This window comes from Peromyscus eremicus, chromosome 9, assembly GCF_949786415.1.
Source record: "Peromyscus eremicus chromosome 9, PerEre_H2_v1, whole genome shotgun sequence".
In the NCBI taxonomy this organism is placed as follows: domain Eukaryota; kingdom Metazoa; phylum Chordata; class Mammalia; order Rodentia; family Cricetidae; genus Peromyscus; species Peromyscus eremicus.
This window is the reverse complement of record NC_081425.1, coordinates 83,287,050-83,307,840: the sequence shown is the minus strand read 5'-3', so window position 1 is coordinate 83,307,840 and position 20,791 is coordinate 83,287,050. Positions and strand designations below refer to the sequence as shown.

The 20,791-nt window shown below is 42.2% G+C and overlaps 1 protein-coding gene and 2 long non-coding RNA genes across 3 annotated transcripts; 2 read left to right on the top strand and 1 right to left on the bottom strand.

The window, feature by feature from the left end:
• The first annotated feature begins 648 nt into the window (after window positions 1–648).
• Window positions 649–7,478, top strand: LOC131919588 (uncharacterized). Its single transcript, XR_009381306.1, has 3 exons — window positions 649–1,678; window positions 2,994–3,085; window positions 6,752–7,478. It is a non-coding gene; the product is annotated as an uncharacterized LOC131919588 (long non-coding RNA).
• Window positions 6,618–11,877, bottom strand: LOC131919587 (uncharacterized). The gene is made up of 4 exons (XR_009381305.1): window positions 11,180–11,877; window positions 9,082–9,276; window positions 7,683–7,870; window positions 6,618–7,227 (listed from the first exon to the last, which is right to left on the bottom strand). It is a non-coding gene; the product is annotated as an uncharacterized LOC131919587 (long non-coding RNA).
• Window positions 11,878–12,509: 632 nt separating this feature from the next.
• Window positions 12,510–20,024, top strand: LOC131919586 (disks large homolog 5-like). Its single transcript, XM_059273893.1, has 6 exons — window positions 12,510–12,626; window positions 14,455–14,598; window positions 15,450–15,630; window positions 16,487–16,602; window positions 18,700–18,800; window positions 18,959–20,024. The coding sequence occupies exons 1-5, from the start codon at window positions 12,559–12,561 to the stop codon at window positions 18,794–18,796; spliced, it is 606 nt and encodes a 201-aa protein (XP_059129876.1). The 5' UTR covers window positions 12,510–12,558; the 3' UTR covers window positions 18,797–18,800; window positions 18,959–20,024.
• Window positions 20,025–20,791: the final 767 nt, after the last annotated feature.

Below are 20,791 nucleotides of genomic sequence, written 5' to 3'. Positions count from 1 at the left end.
TTAATTGATTTGGTTATGGATTTGTTATTTTGTTGTTATTTGTTCTTGTTATTGATTTTCAAAATTTGCTGAGGCTACCATTGATTCCCCCATTTAAAGACCCATTAAAAACATATTCTTTATTATTAAAATAAAAAGTAATTTCTAACTCTTCACACATGGAGCAGTTTGTTTTGTCGTGTGTGCTGTCATACTCCTGTAACCCTAGTACTCACTCTTAGAGATGATTCTCTGCATGTTCCAGGCAGCCTGTGCTACATAATGACCTCCCAGCCCACCAGGGTGACACAGGGGATTGCCTGTGTCTTGGGGGTGGATTGCCAGGTTTGCTCCCTGGATGCACACTTTATGGTGGAATCAGTATCCATATTGCATCCATGCTGTCATGCATTTAGCTGTCCCTAAAATATGGTATTCTATAGACACACTTTCATGAATTGGTCATAAGGACTGAAGTATTGAGAAATGCACCTTTCCTGCTCTAAAGACTCTCAGGAAATAAAATCATTCATTAAGAGAGTCTAAAAGAAATCAGGAAACCCAGAGCTATCTGCCTCTGTTTTTTTTTTTTTTCAATACAGCCTCAGTGATAACCACACAACAAAGATAAGGACCTTTCGAGTCACTTTGGGAAATAGCTTTTTGTAGACGCTGTTGGCCTTGACCATGCATTTGGTGTACTTTTTTTCTATTTAGATTTATTTTTGTTTTATGTGAATGGGTGTTTTTCCCAATGTACATCTGTGCTAGACATGATTGCAGTTCCTGAAGAGGACAGACAAGGGCAACAGATCCCATTATACCTGGTTGTTAGACACCATGTGGGAGAGCACCAAATGGTCTTAACCTTTGAGCTCTCTCTCCAGCTCCTGCAGTTGGCTTTTGACCTTCCAGCCCTATGTGCTGTATAGGTTGAACTGGATCACCTCCGATCAAAGAAAGAAGTCTCTGGAGACCTGTAGGGACGGGTACACGAGGTAGGCATGCTAATTGTCTGAGGCAGCCTGGCACCTATGCAGGGCTCTGGTGTCCCCACTGATCTCTGTGTGTTCAGGATCATGCTCCAGTGTTACTTATAGTTAAGGTTGGAGCAGATCTGTCACCTCTCATCTAGGATGACAATGTAGATTAGGCACATCTGATGAAATTCAGAGTTGAGATGGCCCTCTTTGGGCCTGGGTTCGAAGTAAAGAATCCTTGAGTAAACAAGACCCCCTCGGGCAGTGTTTCTCAACCTTCCTAATGCTGTGACAGTCTGAGGTAGAAGTCATTCCAGGGAGGGAGAAGCTGCCTGACTGAATTTGAGAAGCTCAGAAGCCAGGTACATACAGTTCATCACCCCTGAAACCTGACAGGCAAGGAGAGTGCTCTTTTCCAAAGCAACTGTTGGCATTTTTGTGTTGGGAAGCACCTGTACACACACATTTCTGTTGTGTGTCTGCTCTGAGCAACCTTACTTCTCACCACAGGACTACACTGACACATGTAGGATTTCCCATAATGCTCATCATCTTCCCCTTCTGGCCAATCAGCAGAGAGGAAAGTCAGGACCAAGTCTGGTTGCTTAGAGACCTCCGGAGAAGCCCACCTGTAATAAGAAAAGCTGTTTCCTTCCAGGCTCCATGCACAAATAACAAAGAAAGGAAGCAGACCTCACAAATGCTCAGAGTAAGATGAAGTGAGTTATATGGCAGTTGAACTGAAGTCAGAAGGTTCCAGGGCGTTGTGAGATACCCAGCTGTGCCTAGATGCTTATGCTGAGGGTTAGATCTGGCCTGCATTGTGAACAGGGACATAGTGGGGTTTAACTAAGAAAAGGTCACATTACACATGACAGCTGGAGGCTTACCTTAGTGCAGAGTCAAGAATCAGTCTGAAACTCACAAATATAATAGTATCCCTTAACATGAGGAGTCCATTTCTAAAGAAAACAGGATGGATGGGAATTACAACAACAAGGGGCACCTGTTCTAAAGGTTCTGGTGATGTTTTCAAGAGCTACTCTGCTTCATCTGACCAAGTCATTCTAGGCAATTGCTCTCAAAGTTACAATCATAGACCAATGGTTTATTAAAGATAAGTGACTGATTCCCATTCAATATAATAGCATACCTATATATTCTTTTGCATTCTTTACAAAACGCAGACAGGGATTACAGAGAAGGTCATTCCCCCAACTATAATCCTATCATGTCATTTCTGGACTTCAGCCAAGGTTTATATTTCAGAATTTAGCCACAATGTCCTCACTGCATTGATTCCCGTAGGAGTTCCATTATGCAGAGTTCTTAATAGCCTGTCCATAACAGATCATTACAGACTGCATTTCTTTGCTTAAGTCTACATTTCCCCAACCTCAACCAACTTTTCTCTATTTGGCCTATTTATACTGTAAGTTTTCGATTTTACTACATTCTTTCTAAGGAAACAATTTCTCTAGTATATTTTCTTGTTTATTATATCTTTCCAGTTTTTTTAAGGTAAACATAAATTATTCTATGACTACAACAAACCAGAATGAGAAAAACATTAATCAAGTTTTAATTTTTATTATTTCAATTTTATTAGGTTCTTGCCTTCTTGTATGTCTGTGTACCGTGTGCCTTTGGTATCCACAGAGGTCATAAGAGAGTAACAGACTCCCTGCAGCTAGATTTACAGGTATTTTTGAGCTGTTATTTGGAGTTTGGTATTCACACAGAGGTCCTCTGGAAGAACAGCTAGTGCTCTTAACTGCTGAGCCATGTCCAGCAACCTACATGTGCTCACCCACCCAGCTCCAAGTTGAGGTAGCTGCTCACCCATGTTCCCAATCACCCCTAATGGGGCAGCAGAGACACAGCAGGTACCAGTGGCCAGGCCCCCTGCTGCCAGCTCAAGGAGGCTTCAGGGGGCAGTGGCATGGCACTGGTCAACAAGGAGAGCAAATCCCTCAACTGCTTGTTCAGCAAGGACACAGATCACATCCAGCACTCCCTCCTCTTTACCTGCAGTGGCAGCAGCAGCTGAGCAATGGCTCCCAGATCACCTCCATGCACTACAAGACCAGGCTGTGCCAAGCATTCAAGAAGAGCAGCACGTGCAAGTAAGACCAGAAGTGCCAGTTCCCGGGGGGTTCCACCAGCTGTGCAGGCTCACTCGGCTTCCAAGTATAAGACCCGAGTTGTGCTACACCTTCCACAGATCACCTCTTGCCCTCTGGTCCAGGCTGCCATATCATCTAGACAGCAGAGAAGCTGCAGCCTGAACTATTGTGGGAAGTTGTGGAGTTGGGGCACCTCTACAGACCTGTGAACTGTGACTGTGTTAGGTAACAAAGTGCATATTTTTAAAAGCCAGGTAGTCATATCTGCTTTTGAGATTTATGAAACCATGGGTCTTTTACTCGAGTAGAAATGAAGCAGAGGTTAAAAAATGTCAGTGGTCTCTAATGATAAAATTGAAATGAATACACAGATATTTGTGGACTAAAATCAAGACTATGGCATTGACAAGTGACAAAATGAATGAAAGTATAACATTCCCTTTTTATGAAAAATAACACCTCTCAAATTTTCCTTAAAGGCTAAAGAAAAGAGTAAGTACTGACTCCAGGAACCAGAGGTCACACTGGAGAACTCTGATCACAGAAACGCTTGAAGTGTTGCTTCTGCCTCTGCTTCCACTTCCACATCTGTTGCTGTTACTCCTGCTTCTGCTGTTTCTGCTTCTCATGCTTCTGCTTCCTCTCCAGAGGCTCCAGGCTCTACTACAGCTGCTTCTGCTGCATGTGTTTATAGCTGTTGTTAATGCTTCTGTAGCACAAAGAAAATGAACCCACTCTACAAAGGCACAGTGGGAATACTAACAGCTAGGATTCTGTTATTAAGAAGATAGGAGAAAAGGATAAGTAAGACCATGACATATGTTGAAAATAGATAATCATTTTTTACTTACAAAACAAATTCTCTTTTGGGCTGACATTCATGATGAACATATTTTATTGTGATGGGTTTATACTCAAGGCCATAGTCAGATATTTCTCAGTATCACAATCATTTACACAGTTGGATCCCATTTCCACTTACATGGAAAGCACTGTTGTATAAACGCAATCATCAGAGCTGGCAAGTGTGAGGGAAGCCCATTGCCTGTCCTGTGGTTAGATGAATTCATCCACACAGAAGTCAGACTGCTGTTCCTCACCAAGAACCCACTTGCCTCCAGTTCCACTCACAGTACCTGCCAGTGTCTCCGGACACAGATAGATCTGGCTCCTGTTTCGTCTCTGACTTGAACTTGGATTTTTCTGTCTCTGTCCCTGCAGGAAGTGACACTGAACACTCCAGCATCTTCCTGTTCTTGAATCTTTTTTGTCTGGCTTTTCTTTTCTTTTTTTCAAAGTTTTTTTAAAAGACTGTTTTTTTTAAAAAATTCATTTAACTTACCAACTACAGATAGATCCCTGTCTCAACCCTCTTTCTGCTTCTTCCCCAGAAGCCTATCATCAGGAACAAACTCCCAGCAGAACTCTTTATGAAGTAATGGCCCAGAAGTTCAGGAAGTTACATGCTAGGATGTGAATATCGTATAATGTTTGATGAGACTCAGTTCCCTCCCTGAGGGCTGAGTTCCCATTGGAAAAGAGATGGTGACTGATTCCTGTGAGTGCTGTCCTTTGGAACTGTGTTCTTGATGTAGAAGTGACTGATTCATGAGTGCATATCCAGTGAGGGATTCTTCTGGGAGTTTGTTCCTGATGATAGGCTTGTCCTGACTGAGCTGAGAGTGGAAGGCATAGAGCAGAGGAAGGAGGAGAGCTCCCACTCATGGTGTGTATCCTTGCAGGAACTTTGTCTTATCACGTCGAAATGCCATTATTTGTATGTGCTCTATCTATTATTTATATTCTAACAAAATAGTAAACTATGGCTGCTGTGGTTAAATTGCTCAAGAAGGATCTAATGCCAAGATTTTAATTATCGTGTGTTTTTTAATTTAGTTTAATTTAATTTCACACATGCAATTCTCGAAAGAACATTCAAGTGAGTCTTCTGTGGGTCCTGCCTTTGTTAATTGTGAATTAATCCACATAATAAAACCAATAGCCATAAGCTGGTAAGGAAAGAGGATGAAAAGAGCTGGAAAAAAGAACAAAAAGCAAAAAACTAAAACAAAACAAAACAAAATCCTTTAGCAATTTGTGGGCCATAGTTTAAAAAGACCTGTTTCTGTGGCCATTAAAAGTCCCCATAATGAAGGACGTTATTTTACAAGCTGTTCCTGGTTGCAGCACCTATCTCCATCTCCATCCTCCTTTCTCTAGGTGGAAGACATTCACATACAGAGAGGCTAAACTGCCAACCACATAACAGAGCATTTCAGGAGTGTCCCTGCTGTCTCCTCCTTGGACTTCTGGCTTTTGCACTCTGTTCCTCAGATCTACACTCTGTCCCAGTAGCTGTGGTTATTGCAGTTCCTGGGCCGAGACCTTAGCCTCCTTCTATAGCCCTTTGAAGTTGCTCAGAAGGGGCTGTCACATGTCCTAGGAGGAGAAGGACAAAATCAAAATGACTTTTCCCTTACAATTAGTTCTCTTTATTTCTGAAGAAGGAAGTTTGTCAAAGATCTGTTTCCAGAAATCTTGCTGAAGAAGCACAGAATTAGAGGGCAACCAGAGGTCTTCACAGTGGTGTGTGTGCATCAACCCTAGGGTTAATCTCTGGCCTAAGGTAACTAGTGGACATTACCACTCATATCTAACGTCCCCCAATACCTGGTAGTTAAGGTGCTTCTCTGGTCTGTCCTTTAGCTTATCCTGACCTCCAAAGAAGGAAATAGCATAAGGTTGATATTCATCTCTAGGATTGTGATTTCAGATCCATTTCCCCATATCCCCAAATTTTAATAGTCAGTAAACCCATAGAACAGTACATTACATTGAAGTTAATGTTGCTTTATTTTATAGATGAGAAGAATTTAGAACAGCACTTGAGAGGGCAAGACACTATGCAGAGCCTTTGGTTGACAAGTTGATGGTGTTTGAGTCAATGGGTGTCTCTGTGTCTTTTTAAATCTGTGATAGGGAAACACATGTTGGGTTCAGGAAAAAAACAGGATCTCCTGCTCTGGGACAGATATGCTGCTGTTGAGCATGTCATGAATTACTTTTGAATCTCCCTGACTTGTGCAAACCCCTGTGTCACACAGTAGTTTATTAGCATTTCTTTACATTAGTTTCCCAAGCACAGCAGGGCAAGAATAGATTTTAGCCCACAGGTCCAGGTAATAGTCCATTTTGGGGATATGAAGGCAGGAACTCAGTCACATCACATCCACTGTCAAGAGCGGAGAGATGGAAATGCAGCCACGCTGCCTGCTTGTCTCTGCATATGCTCCAGCTTCTTCACTGTGACACAGTTCAGGTCCCAGCAATGAAGTGGTTCTGCACACTTTAGGGTGAGATCTCCATCTGATTAACAATCTATAAATCTCCAACAGATGTACTCAAAGTCAACTTAATCTAAAGAATTCCTCATTGAGCCTCTCTCTTCCCAGGTGATTCTAGTTTGAGTAATTATATGAGTAATAAAAGACTAATACTCACACTGCCCAGCATCATTGTTAGGCTTCGTGGGTATAGGTAACATGAAAGAGAAAATTTTAAATGAACTAGCAACATTGAACAACCTCAGTAGACATTTCAGCCATTTGGTGTCCTTCCTACAAACCCAAATAACTCTGATTTCTATTTCTCTTGCTTGCTTTGTAGCTGATTTCTGTAGGCCCCTAGTGATTCACCCAGCTATTCAAGAGACCTGATACTAGAAGAACTAAAGATATGCCACAGTGCTTCACAGGTAAAAATCATTTGAGCTGTTTTCTAAGTCTTGTGGAAGAAAGACATCAAATGAAAAAAATCACTGTTCCTGGTTGTAGACCAGCAAAGGTAGATATCCAGGGTGTTCGGGATCTTCCTGCCTCCTCCAGACTGATTAAATCCTTCCCAAATCCTGTATTGAGGTAATCTTGTCCCCTGTGTAGACAAAGATAATATTGCTGGTCAGAGGAGCAGGGTTATTACTCCAGAGGGGCAGAGCAAGGTAAAATGTGCAAGAAGTCAGTTCCCTGCTGAGCAGAATGTCAGCTACTGTTTTCTCAGGTCCAGACAGGAAGAGGTAGGGCTCCTTCTATCAGGAAAAGTTTTCTTAAAGTCTTCTCAATGATGGAATGTTCACCTGGTGTCTCCTGAAATGAATTAGCCTCAGTGAGAGCTCTGCAAAATCCTTTGATATAGGCCTTCCAAAGTGAGGTCTAGTATAGTGTTCGTGACTGTGAGTAGTAGTCAGATTTAATAAAGTAGTGTACTCTAGCAGTCCTAGTCCCTTGCTTAGGTACTAATCATTTCATCCATCTCTTGATTCGTATCTGCTAAAATTTTACTGTAATAGTAGTAATTTTACTAATCATAGAGGCCATATTTGAGACCTCTCTTTATACTCCAGTAACCATTCCTGGGACTGGGTATAAAAGCTCACAAACGATCCTTAGCATGGCAAGACAACATCACACTGCCTCCAATTATGGGTGTGCCTTTCATCCCTCTTATCAAAAATAGATTATGCATTGAGAAGGTTAGAGTTAACATGTAATACAGTCGGGAAATAAAACAGCATCATTCTTGATTCAGAAATATAAGTGACCTTGTTTTCACCCCAAAATCTCAGTGATCAGGAAACATCGTGATGTCTCATGCTCCAAGTTAAAGATAGGTTTACTGTCCATCTCACATTCATGGGTTTGTTGTCTACATTCAGTTGTTTCATTATTAGGTGGTCTCAGGGATGCTATCCTGGTCAGATTGAAAGCCATCTACGACTTCATGAATTTCCTGGAAAAATGTAAACATATCATAGCCTCAAGGTTATATTTGATAAGTTTTTATATCTTTTTGACTTAACATATTCTTTAGGCTGTGTCTACTTTAAGGCAAAATGCTTTAAGGGAAGCAGAAAAGGATTATCCTTTAAATTGGAAAAATTAATAGTTAACTTGGATAAATGTAATATTGTGTGCAGATTTACCAAGGTTCCTAAATATTGCTCTTTTATTTTTGAAACTTGCCATTTAATTATTTGACAGTGTTTTACAATAGCTGGATCTTGTGGATAGTAAGGGATTTTAGTAACATTATTAATATCCCGTGAAGTATAAACTTCTTGAAGGTGTTGGCTAGTACAAGGAAGACCATTTCCAGTTTTAAGTTGTAATGGGAGTCCTAGAAAGGACACCCATAAAGAGCTATTTGACAAAGTCAAGTTTTAGATAAGACACAACTGTATTTTTGTGGAGGTGCCAGTGACCCATGCTAAACATGGGTTGTGCTCTGCAACTGACTAGCTAGAAAGAGGCATCATGCATGCCTGTAGTGAGCCTATTCTGAGCACACACATCTAGATACTTGATGGCCGAGAAAGAATAATTTTAGATGAAAACTACCAAACACTCTAACTTCTACTGATTGAATTTTTGTTTAACCCATTTTGGCCTCCAAGGGAATTAGAGCAACATGAAATTATTTTATTATTGTTGGCCACTATATTTATATTATCTAGTAGAAATATTTTTAAAACCCTTTTTTAAAATTCACTCTTACTCTTAAACCCAGCTAAGCCTGTTTACATTGTTTTAACTTCTTATGATATACAACAATATAAATTTAAAAGAATTTAGTTTTAGTAATCACAAATACAAGAAATATGGGTGGTGTTTTGGCATTCAATTTTTGAAAGACATACAATGAAAATGTCTCCACTGTTTATGTAAAAGACAAGACCAAATTTCTTTTGCTAGCACTGTGCACATTGGATGTGTGCATTACTGGACCAGGCATAAGCAGGGAAAGCTCCTACAGTCTCAGTAACAGACAGCTCATGGCACCAAGCCTTTGGTTAAGCCTCCTGCCAGCAACCTGAGTCAAGGCTGCTTCTAGCTTTTCTCCTAGGCAAGCTCTTTGTTCTGTGTTCTCTGTGACAAATGATTGAGCAGTTCACTATTACTGTCATGTTTTAATAGAATTGAATTTATTTTTTGTTTATTTACCTGATTGCATAGCAAGTTCCCTGAAATAAAGGAATAGTGAGAAGTTCCACTGAAACACATCATGAGGGTTATTTCTTTCAGTGTAAAGTCTTTCAGCAAGGTAAACTGTCTGTGTAAACAAACTTCATTCATTTTTAATCATTGCTTTTGGCCTAACCTTGAAAATATGAACAGCATTCTAACTGAAGCTTTTCCCTGTAAAATGAAATAGATTTGTAATTAGTATGACTACAAGCATAGTTTTAGAAGACTTTAAAGAATTTTATTATTTATGAGGTGATCATCATTAACTTGTATGACCTAATTGTGTTTAAGAGTTTACAAGGAGGAGGAAGCTTTTTCTGATTAGCATTTTACAATTTTTATCCCTGCTGAGTTTGAGTTTTAAAAATTTGGATTGAAGATTTAACTTAAGGTCCTTTAGCCTCAAATATAAAACTTAAATAAAAACAGTTCATAGAATTGAACTTTCCTTTATTTATTTTATTTTATTTTATTTTATTTTGGTTTTTCGAGACAGGGTTTCTCTGTGTAGCTTTGTGCCTTTCCTGGAACTCGCTTTGGAGACCAGGCTGGCCTCGAACTCACAAAGATCCGCCTGCCTCTGCCTCCCGAGTGCTGGGATTAAAGGCGTGCGCCACCACCGCCCGGCTTATTTACTCTGTCAGGGTGTACCATTATAGAATATCACAGTTTCTTGTATGACTCAGTTTATGTAAAGAGCTAAAGCTTAAAAAGTTGGGAAAGACAAAGAGGCTAGACGTATTATCTTCAAGTGCATTTCTGCTAGCCTAAATAGACCTTAGGTATTTAAGAGCCTTACTTATCAAATATACCAAATTTATCAATCACATATTTGATTCTTTTTTAATTTTTCCAGAATCCTGGTGTTCAACAGTTAGCAAATACATAAGTGGTTAGACATGCATCTTTTGAGTCAGGTTCTTCTATCCTGAGTAGATTTATATTTCCTTAGGGATATCTCATGATATTAAATTCCATCTTTCTGCAAAATATTTTGAGGAACTGTGATTGCCTATTTAGTCTATAAAGGAGATATAATAATAACCAAAGGGGACAGTAGGAATAATAACTTTTATACATGCTGCCTATGTATAGATTTTTAAAGTGATAACCTTTTGTTACAAGTTTTCAGCTCATTTTTGTTACACATTTTACAAATTTTAACCACGCCCCAGGAATTTATAAATCCAAAGTTAAAGAAACTATATGTCTTAAGATACTATTTTTTTGAGGTAGGGGGCAAAGAAATTAAGAGATAAAATGTGTTAGAGTACAAGGTAGATAGAGCTCAGAGATTTTCATTTCTTCATTACACTTTTTTAAAATTTATAACACTTTTGTAACAATTCATTTCTATCAGGTTAAGCCAGTTTCCATTTTTAGTATAACTCTATCCTTTATGTGCAAATATATACATGAAGTGAGTTAAAAATAACTTATGACTGAGCAATGTCTAATAAAAACTGATGGAATATAGTAAGGTTTGACTGTTGAGCTGTACAGTCAGGGGAAGGTACTATCCATTTTGAGGAGTGTGAAGAATTTGTGTATAAAATATATGCTCCTGGTCTTTTGAAGAACAATCTGTAAAATCACTAAGAGCAAACTCTACAATTTTCAAAAACTCTTAAAAGTTGATGTACTGGGTAGGGATTATCTATAGATCCTGTGTAACATGATAATGCAATCTGCCAGTGGTCATTTGTTTGTTTTCAAGACAGGGTTTCCCTGTGTAGCTTTATGTCTTTCCTGGAACTCACTTGGTAGCCCAGGCTGGCCTCGAACTCACAGAGATCCACCAACCTCTGCCTCCCGAGTGCCGGGATTAAAGGCGTGCACCACCACCACACGTTATCAATTTAAACCAAATAAACTGCATATTATCTACTGGCAGTAATTTCTGTAGGCTCCATACCAGGAAGTTGTTTAAAAAGTGTCCTTTCCATTATCATTAAGTCTATCATTTCTTGATAATAAGGAGATGCAGGTACTTGTGGAGAATCACACCTCACATAAATGTCTATACTACTGTCACCTTCTGGACATATACTTTCAGTGGGAGATGAACACTCACTTTCTTTCCCACATGGAAATACTGAGGCATTTCCAAACAATCAGAGAGCAATCTCTGGCTATGGAATAAAAGGGTGCTGAAGCATTTCTCTTGAGTCCCAGGAGAGATTCCTAGAATGAGAAACCTGACTTCTGGCAAGTTATGAAGACATCTGATTAGCAGGGAGGCAATGTCAGTTCCCCATGACATCAGGGGGTCTCATGCCAAGACATTCTATTGTGTCCTGGAGACCTTAGAATGTTTTCTGATGTCACCTGTGTTGTAGCAACACCAACTGCCTTTGGACAGTTGGTTCAGTGCCCTTACAGTTCAGCCATGAACATGTTGGCACGACTCAGGAGCCTATTGGGTAGAGAGAATGGAGAGGGAAGAGAGACCAGAGAGAGGCAGACACATCAGCCTCCATGTAAAAGATCAAGAAAGAAATGGTCCAGAAGATGGTTCAGTAAGTTCTGGGCAGGAAATTGGGATCTTCCTGCAGGACTTGGGCTTGAGCAGAATTTTCCAGTGATGGGACACAGGAGGTAGGAGTCTCTGGGAACCAACAGGACTTCCCTGCTTGTCATGGCTCCTGAAATTCAAAGATTCCAGAAGAGTAATTTGTCTGTCTCAGAAGTCAGGAGCGAGTAAGGCCAAAGCTGTTGTGCTGGGAGCTCTTGCCTTTCCATCCTACAGGATGGCAGGGGTTGAAAGGGGACAAAAGAGCCAGTATTAGGGTAGGAGGTGGTGTGCCCAGCAAAAGGCAGGTCATCAATATACTTCAACCTCAGTGGCTTCATTTATTTACTGCCCACCAGCCCTGTGTATCCGCTGATATCACTGTGGAGCCTTGCTGAGGATGGTGACCATGTTCTGCCCCTGTGTGGCTTCTCCATTTTTGCCATGTGCCTAGAGTGACCTGTCAGGATAGTTATGCATCTTTAATGACCTGAGTGCTTGTGGACTGTGTCAATTTTATCTTGGCTTTAAAGCCAAGACTAGTGAACCCTGCAGCCAAGTTGAATGCAGAGTCCAGGGCTGTTAATAAGCCTGAGGAAGCTCTCTCCTTAGTTACCTGAAGCATGTGCTAAAGGAGCAGAGGAAGTCAGCTGGCTGAGACACCTATCTCCTGTCAGAGAGATGGGAGACCTGAAATGCCCAGTGGGGGCATCTCAATCCAGGGCAAAATTCTTTGGGGTATCACTGAATTGCTTGCTTACATCCTTTCTCAAACACCTTCTTAGGTCTCAGGGTGACCTGTTCATGTCTTGTCACAATGCAAGTTCACTTGTGTTCATCTACCCACAGGGGCCTCCAAGGAGCCACCATCCACTCCAACCCGCCTCACAAAGAGACAAGTGAAGCAGAAGGTGGAGAGCCTGACCACTCAGCTTCGGGAGATGACTGCCCAACGGAATGATCTGAGAGATCGCCTCATCTTAGTTACCGAAGGATCCTTGGACAACAGGTATTTACTGTTTCAAAATCCATGGTGACTGTCTCGGTTCCACAATTTCACCCTTAGTTTATTTTGTCTAAGAAATGGGCTTCTGGGAGGCTGGGTGTCCCTTTGCCCAACACCATTTCTCTAAATGCTTCCCTGAAGCAAAACCTGACACATGGGCAGGAGTGAGATGGGGACATAGACTGTTCTGCTTCCTCCAAATGAAAACCAGAGCCTGTGGCCTGAATCACATAACTCAGGGATTGAGGCAGTAGTGTGTGAATTCCCAGCATACATTTGGAGAGATCCTGTCAAGTGGTGGCTAGTGTGAGAATGCTGTGATTTTTTTTACTTGCCTGACAAGACATTGTGTGCTGGATGTTTCTAGTAGTGTTGTGGCTGTGTCACGACACCCCCCTCATCAAGATCATCACAGAGCCGATAACCAATGCAAAACACACAAGGATTTATGGATAACAAAGAAACCCAGGCTTAGTCCGCGTCTAATGCACTGGCTAGTCAGGTGAAGGAGGACAGACCTGAGATCTCATGGTGAGGGGTTTTTAAAGAGAAAAACCACAAGCAGGGTGGTACAAGCCTTGGTGTCATATGATTGGTTGAGGGTGTGTAACCTTTGAACTTACTGGTTGGGGGTTACAGTTATCATTTGGAGGCAGCTTGGACAGGTCCCAGGCTTTGTCCTTGAGCTGCCATGGAGGCTGGCTGGCCTTGCATGTACTGACTCTGGGACCTGACTCAGTGGCTCAGGCTCTGTCCTTGAGCTGCCAACGGAGGCTGGCTGGCCTCACACATTCACATTGACCCATGCACATAGCTCTAAGTTGGTGAGGGTCCCAGACATTAAACAACTGACTGAACTGTGAGCAGTCAGAGTACGTGCAGAAAGGGAGCTACTGCAAGGACTGTGTCTTTTGTTCATGGCCCTTCCAGAGACTGCTTGTTCAAGTCTCAGGAAACTGAAATTGAGGTCTGATCTCCGAGAGAAGACTGAGCAGCCTGTTATGGCATCTGCTAGGTTTTTTCAGTAGCAGCTGGAGAGGCCTGGTTCCACATCTTAATATATGGCAGCAAGGCCTGTTACCGATGTCTGCTGCTCTTGGTCCTCTCTGAGATGACACAATCACATGTATTAATTTGGCATCTCAATGAGAGCACTCTATCACCTTTCCCTCTCTCAGTTTCTCTCTCTGACTCTCTCTTTCTGTCTCCCCCTCTCTCCCTCTCCTCCATCTTTCTGTATCTGTGTCTGTGTGTTTGTGCATATGTGTCCCTCTTCACCCTGCAATCAAGGGTCTATGGTTGCACATGAAGTGTTGCTTGTCTCAGTATCTAGGTGTTGTCTACATGGTGTACTGGGAGCCCCATTTTGAGCAGCATAGCACTTTGCAGTGTGTTCACGTTGGTGTCAACTGGGAATGCCCTGGGGGAATTTATGAAGCTGTCATAATATTGAGTCCCATCCTCTGAAATGCTCATGATGTGATTTTAGCCGCTATGTCAATATAAGCACCCTGGAATGAGTATCGCTTATTTGAAGACAGCAGAAACATCACAGTTTCTGGTGGGCCCAGACCTGTGATAGACTTGTGGGAACTCCATAGCAAGCTGTGCAGTACTCCTGAGGGAGCTCATTCAGTCCCAGCTGCATCCCTCTTAACACCCTGCCTCTGCTGGCCTGGGACCAGAAGAGCAAGTGTCATAAGCAGCCAGAGGTCCCAGTACATAGGAGCCAGGCTGTGGCATCTCATTAAATCCAGTAATATAGAACACATACTGAATTTATGTGATCCTTGAGGCCTGTATTCATGGAATTCTTTGCTTCTGGGTCCAGGCCCTATCACAGGCCAAATCCTTTCTATGAACGTCTCAAGATGCAACATCAGCAGGTCATGTCAGACCTGCAGAATTTCAAGAATGAGAATATGGAGGCCTCACAGAAGCTCAGTGAGCTGACCAAGGAGAAAGTCTTCCTTTGGTAAGTGCTCGTCTTGGCAGGGACCCCAACTGTTGTACAATGGCCAACTCTGATTTTCTTTGTCTCTGGACTGCAGGGTCTGCAGATCTGCTTCTAGGTTTTCTGCTTCTTAACCAAGAGCATTAGCAAGCAGCTTTTGGACTTAGGCCTCTTTACTCTGTTTTGCTGAGGGTTAAAGAGACTGTTAGCTCCTCTAGCACCATATTGTCATACTCAGTAGACTCCAGATCAGTGGTTATCAACCTTCCTAATGCTGTGACACTTCAATACATTCCTTTATTGTTTTGATGACCCCAAACCATAAAATTATATTGTAGTGATATCTTAACTTTATTGTGCTACTGTTATGAATTTTAATGTAAATGTCTACATAGGACATCTAATAAGTGTCCCTTGTGAAAAGCTCCTTAGATCCCAAAGGGTTCACACCCCACATTCTGAGAACCACTGGTTACATAGAAGAGCAATTGGCATCACCAGAGGGGTGTCAGGCAGGAGCTGACTGCTATGGGACCTGTACACACTCTGGGTCTCCTACTTCCCCAAGTGTACTTGCACATTACCTGCTGGTGTTTCCTCATGACTGTGGACTGATTAGGACAGATGGGATACTCCTCTTGTTTATGGAAGTGCATGAATTTCTGTTATTTGGGGGGGGGTTCAGAAATAGTTTTATTCTTGCAGGAAATAACTGTTCTCTACTTTTGGCCTTGAGTGCCACTCTCATTATTGTTGAAGGTGCTTCTTTACATCTTCCTGTGAACCTGGGATAGGGTTGGGTTGTTGAGGCATGGAGTCTTGGGTGACCAGAGGCAGCTGGCAAAGTCTTACTATTTGGAGTATGTTTCCAGCGATCTGGAGAGCCGGCTCCTGATGGAGCAGAGTCAGCAGATGAAGAAGTTGGACATGCTGAGGCTAGAGAAGGAGAAATTACTGGAGGAATGGGTCCTGCTGAAGCACCACTTGGGTGAATTGAAAGTGCTCTGTAAGGACCAAGAAGAGACCAGTGACCTCCAGAACCAGCAACAGCAGGTAGGGACAGGCAGCTAGGGACAGGCAGTTAGGTCACAGTTAGGTCCAGCACCATTTACTTATGTAAACTTACCAAGTCTACCCATCCAGACACCTGTGCTTTATCTCATCACTCTCCTCATCCATACACCCATCTATCCACCCACTTCATGACATAAAATTGTTCATTCTGTGTCTGTGCATTAGTATTTCTGGGAAGTGAGTCTCCTCTGAGAATCTAGGTCATTGGCATGCAATCCCTGATACTCTTCTTGAACTGGTAGTCAAAGGGAGGAAACAGGCCAACCACTCATCACACAGCTACCTGTCATTGTGATGGGAGGATTGCTATACACAGACTTGAGTTCAAGAGTAAAAAGTTCTCTAACCACCTCCACACAGACTGACCAAGCCGAGTATGCTCCCCTAGGCCGTTTTAGTTCCCAAGGATGGAAAGCTGAGTTTTGGGACTTTTCCTAAAAGTTGGTGTGCTTATTCTAAAGATAACTGCTCCTCTATCACTTTGTTGTTTTCGTCTCACCCCTTTCTCTATCTCGCTCTGTCTCTCTGTGGTGTGTGTGTGTGTGTGTGTGTGTGTGTGTGTGTGTGTGTGTGTGTGTGTAACAGAGGCATGTGGGAGTGCAGTGCATATTGCGTGTGGATGACAGCTAGAGGAGACCACTGGGTTTCTCTCTTTGTCAGTCTCTGTCTTATGAACTTGAAGCAGGCTTTCTCATGTCCCCAGGAGCTTGAAATTTGGTGAGACTGACTGACCAGCAAGCTCTTGGGATCCTCTGTGTGTGCTTGAACTTTTGTGAAATGTATTAACTATACTATACTCAACCATCCACTAAGGACACAATCTTCTAATGAACAGGAGCAGCAAAGAATGGAGGAGAGACTTCAGAGCTTGCTGAAGCAGAGGGAGCTGGTCACACAGCAAATACACTTGGCAAAAAAGCTGCAGCATCATTTGACTGTCTCCCAGATGAGGTAGGAACCCAGGCTGAAGTTGGAGTATGGATCCAATTGAGTCCCCTGTACCAGGGCTCTGGATCATTTGTGGGCTTTTGCTTATCAGCAAGACTCCCTGTTCCAAGCAGGGGTAGATCAACTCAGAACTCAGAGTATTATTCGGGTCTGTCAACAAGAACTCCTGTCCAGCAAACAGTATGTTTGATACTCCCTGGGTCTGTACACTTGTGTCCCATTCCTCCCTTCTGATCTCTCTGGAATGTTCTCAGCAGGCTTTCCTTGAACTCACAGAGCTCCGACTGCTTATGCCTCCCAAGTGATGGGATTTAAAGGTGTGCCTCACCATATCTGAAATTACATATTTATTCAGGAATATCACCTGTAGGGATGAGATTCACACCCTTGTCACTATTTGATGTCACACTGGCTTTCTTCATTGTTTGAGCATTTCCCATGTAAAGTGTACTGGGGATATAGTAAGTTTAGTCATTGGCAGGATGAACCAAGGCAGATGTCTCTGCTGAGGATTATTCAGAACCTTCACAGAGTGTTGTGGAACAGACTCCTCTAGAGTACCAGGATGTAGATTCCCAGCTGTACGCCTAAGGATAACACAGCTGGTTTTGTTTATTGCCAGAGACCATGAAGTGACAATATTCTCAGACACATGACTCAAGAAATGCTGCTCTAGCATGACAGGCTCCATCTTGCATATTACCTGGGTGTAAGGGGCCTTCTAAGCAGGAGGCCTGATCATTTCACATGACCTTATTCAGCTGTCTGGTTGCAAAGTTGTATCAAGTCTATGTATAAAAATGAGATGGCCTTTTTTAAATTATTTTTTATTCATTTTTCATACTAACCACAGATCCCCCTTTCTTCCCTCCTCCCACTTCCCACTCACCTTCTTCCCTGACCCTTCATTCCCTCGTCCAACAGAGTAAGTTCTCCCATGGTGGGACAGCTAAGCCTGGTACATTCTGTTGAGGCAGAACCAAGCCCCTCCCTGTTTTATCAAGTGAGAGCAAGGTGTCCGATCATAGGTAATGGGATCCAGAAAGACAGCTCATGCACCAGGATAGATCCTGATCGCACTTCCAGGGGCCCCTCAAACAGACCTAGCTATACGAGGGTCTCCCATGTGTAGAGGGTCTAGTCCAGTCCCATGCAGGTTCCACAGCTGTCAGTCTAAATTTCCTGAATTCCTTTGAGCTTGGTTCAGTTGTTTCTGTAGATTTCCCCATCAAGATCTTTACCACACTTGCTCATGTAATCCCTCTAAAAAAAGAATAGAAGGAACACAGCTTGAAATTTTAGATTTTCTATATCAACCTGTGACAGCATTGTACAATATGGAGAGAAAAATAAAATAATACCAATTAAAATCAGGAATAATGACAGGTGTGTGTGATGGCCCATGTCTTTAATCCAAGCTATTTGGGAGCACAGGCAGGAAATCTCTGGACTCTTGTAGCCATCCTAGAACATGTATCAAGTGAGCCAGAGATGCATATTGTAACCCTGCCTAGAAAGAAATAAACAGAAATTGGACAAGGAAAAAAAATGAGGGGGTCGATGAGAAACTCATCATGAACAGTCTGTGTATCTCCCTGTGCTGTTATGTATGACTTTAATATACTACTCTTTTTTTTTTTTTTTTTTTTTTTTTTGGTTTTTCCAGACAGGGTTTCTCTGTGTAGCTTTGCGCCTTTTCCTGGAACTCACTTGGTAGGCCAGGCTGGCCTCGAACTCACAGAGATCCACCTGGCTCTGCCTCCCGAGTGCTGGGATTAAAGGCGTGGGCCACCACCGCCCGGCAATATGCTACTCTTTTTGTTTAAATGATGTCCCTAGGCTGTAGAAAAAAGTCCTGTTCTTTCTCATAAAGCACAGTACATACAGTACTCAGATCAACATCTAATACTTGTTAAGGGCAGAAAATAATTCAAGGCCCAGCTATTCTGTGACACTTATTCCTTAAGGGTACAAACAATGACTGCTGTGAAAGATCAGTGTTAACTGTCCAGCACAATTGAGTTCTTGTGATATCACTGACTGACTGGTGACATGGTGGATCCCCACCAGGACTCTGCCCTTACTGACTTCCTCCTCTAGGTCAGAAAATCTCCAACATGAGCTGAAACAGTCCACAGCTCAGGATGACAGCCTCCTGCCGACAGAGCTGCTGCAGCAGGAGCACCAAGTGTCATAAGCAAGTGAGCCACCATGACACCCCATCCCCAGCAACATGGCATTTGTGGGGTGGAGTTCTTCCTTGATTCTGGTTTGCTATGTGTGAATAAGCCCTGAATTTGTCTAACCAGAAACCCAGCAAGGCTGTTGTTGGATCTGATTGCCTTTTCTTCTCTCACAGCACCCTTTATGAGAACTGAGGAGGCTGAAGGAATCCATAGTCAACTAGAATCCCTGACATTCTCCACTCTACCATCAAGGCCTCCTCAGAACAAGATGTGTACTACTAGTTGTGAAATCACCAGTGAGGCAAATATCATCTGCCCTGCTGTGGTCCATCCATAATCTGATCCATGTGTCTGTTGACTCACTAGTTACCAAATAAAGAAACCATCAAGAAGATACTTGAGATTCAAAAAAATAAACACAAAGAATTATGCAGAAAAAGCTGACATCTACCAGCAAGTGTTCCCAGTGAGGGCCACAACAACATGGAGAAAGAGTATGATTCTGCTCGTAGTTACTCTGAAAGTTTATTGCTACAAACTTTTGGTAGCTGACTGAGTCTTCAGCCCTTCATATGTGGAGGGAGATATGTCAACGGAGACTGTGTTGTTGTCATGCTGCTATCCAGACAGACCACACAAAGGAAGCATCATATTCTCACTCCAGTCCAGTGCGGGAACTACTCAATTTCATGCACATGTGATGGTGAAGTCAATTGTTCTGGAAAATGATTTAGGAAGGATGTCACCATGAACTTTTATGTCTTTGGGCAGCAAATGCTCCCCATGTCCTTTTTTGCTCTTGAATGGGCACACAGACACATGTTGGCAGACAGAATCATATAGTGGCCAACATAGCATAAGATCAACTTTGGCAAGGGCTTAACCTAGAAGCCCCAAAGTGGCATGACCACACTTGTCTTGAAGAGGGTATTTCAATTCAGGGTTGTCTTCCAACTTGTGTCCAAAGCCAGCCACAGAGTGTAGGACAGTGCACTATATCTGCACGATGAGAATGCTTCTTGGTGTAAATAGTTTTGGTTTGTTTTTGGATTTGCATGAATTTAGGTTTTGTTGTTCTTTGTTTTGTTTTGCTGTTTTGTTATTTTTTGGTTCTTTGTTCTTTCTTTGATTTTATATATTGCTAAGGCTGTACACTGGATATACCAAGTGCCCTTTTAAGCCCCTATTCAGTCAAATTTCTGTAATTTCACAAATAAAAAAGTATTTTCCAACTCTTCATTCTTTCCTTTAAATTTTTTATTGAATTTACTTACCAACCAAAGATCCACCTCTCATCCCTCCTCCCTCTCCCGCCTCCCACCTTCCCCTCCACCCCTCCTGCCCTCCTCCAACAGGGTAAGTTCTCCCATGGTGGGCAGCTAAGCCTGGTACATTCTCTTCATTCTGAAAGTAGCTTTTGTAGTCAGGTATGGTGTCACACTCCTGTAACCTTAGAACTCAACAGACAGAGGTGGATCTCTGCAAGTTCCAGGAGGCTTAGGCTACACTGTGAGTTCCCAGTCAGACAGGGTTACAAACCAAGATGGTGTCTTGGGTGTGAATCGCATGGCCTACTCCATGTATATCCACTTCATGATGGAAAAAGATCCATGTTAAACACCTGACTTTACATGTCTAGCTACTCTGAAAAGCGGAGAATAGATATATACATGTTCATGACATGATCATTCATATCAGATTTTTCAGAAATACACCTATGTTTTCTAATGCATCTCAGGAAGTGAGAACATTTGTTATAGGAGTATAAAGGAAATGGGGAAACCTATAGCTGTCTGCCTTTCTTTTCCTGAAATACAGCACCAGTGACAGTGGCAATGCAGGGGTAGTAACCTTCTAAGACATATTGAGATGTGGTCTTTTAATATGCTGTTGCCTTGACTATTCATTTTGCATGGATTTTTTTTGAGATTCATTTACTTGTATTTATGTATAGGGGTATTTTGCCTTCTTTCTATGCACCACAAGCAATCAGTTTGCACTGAAGC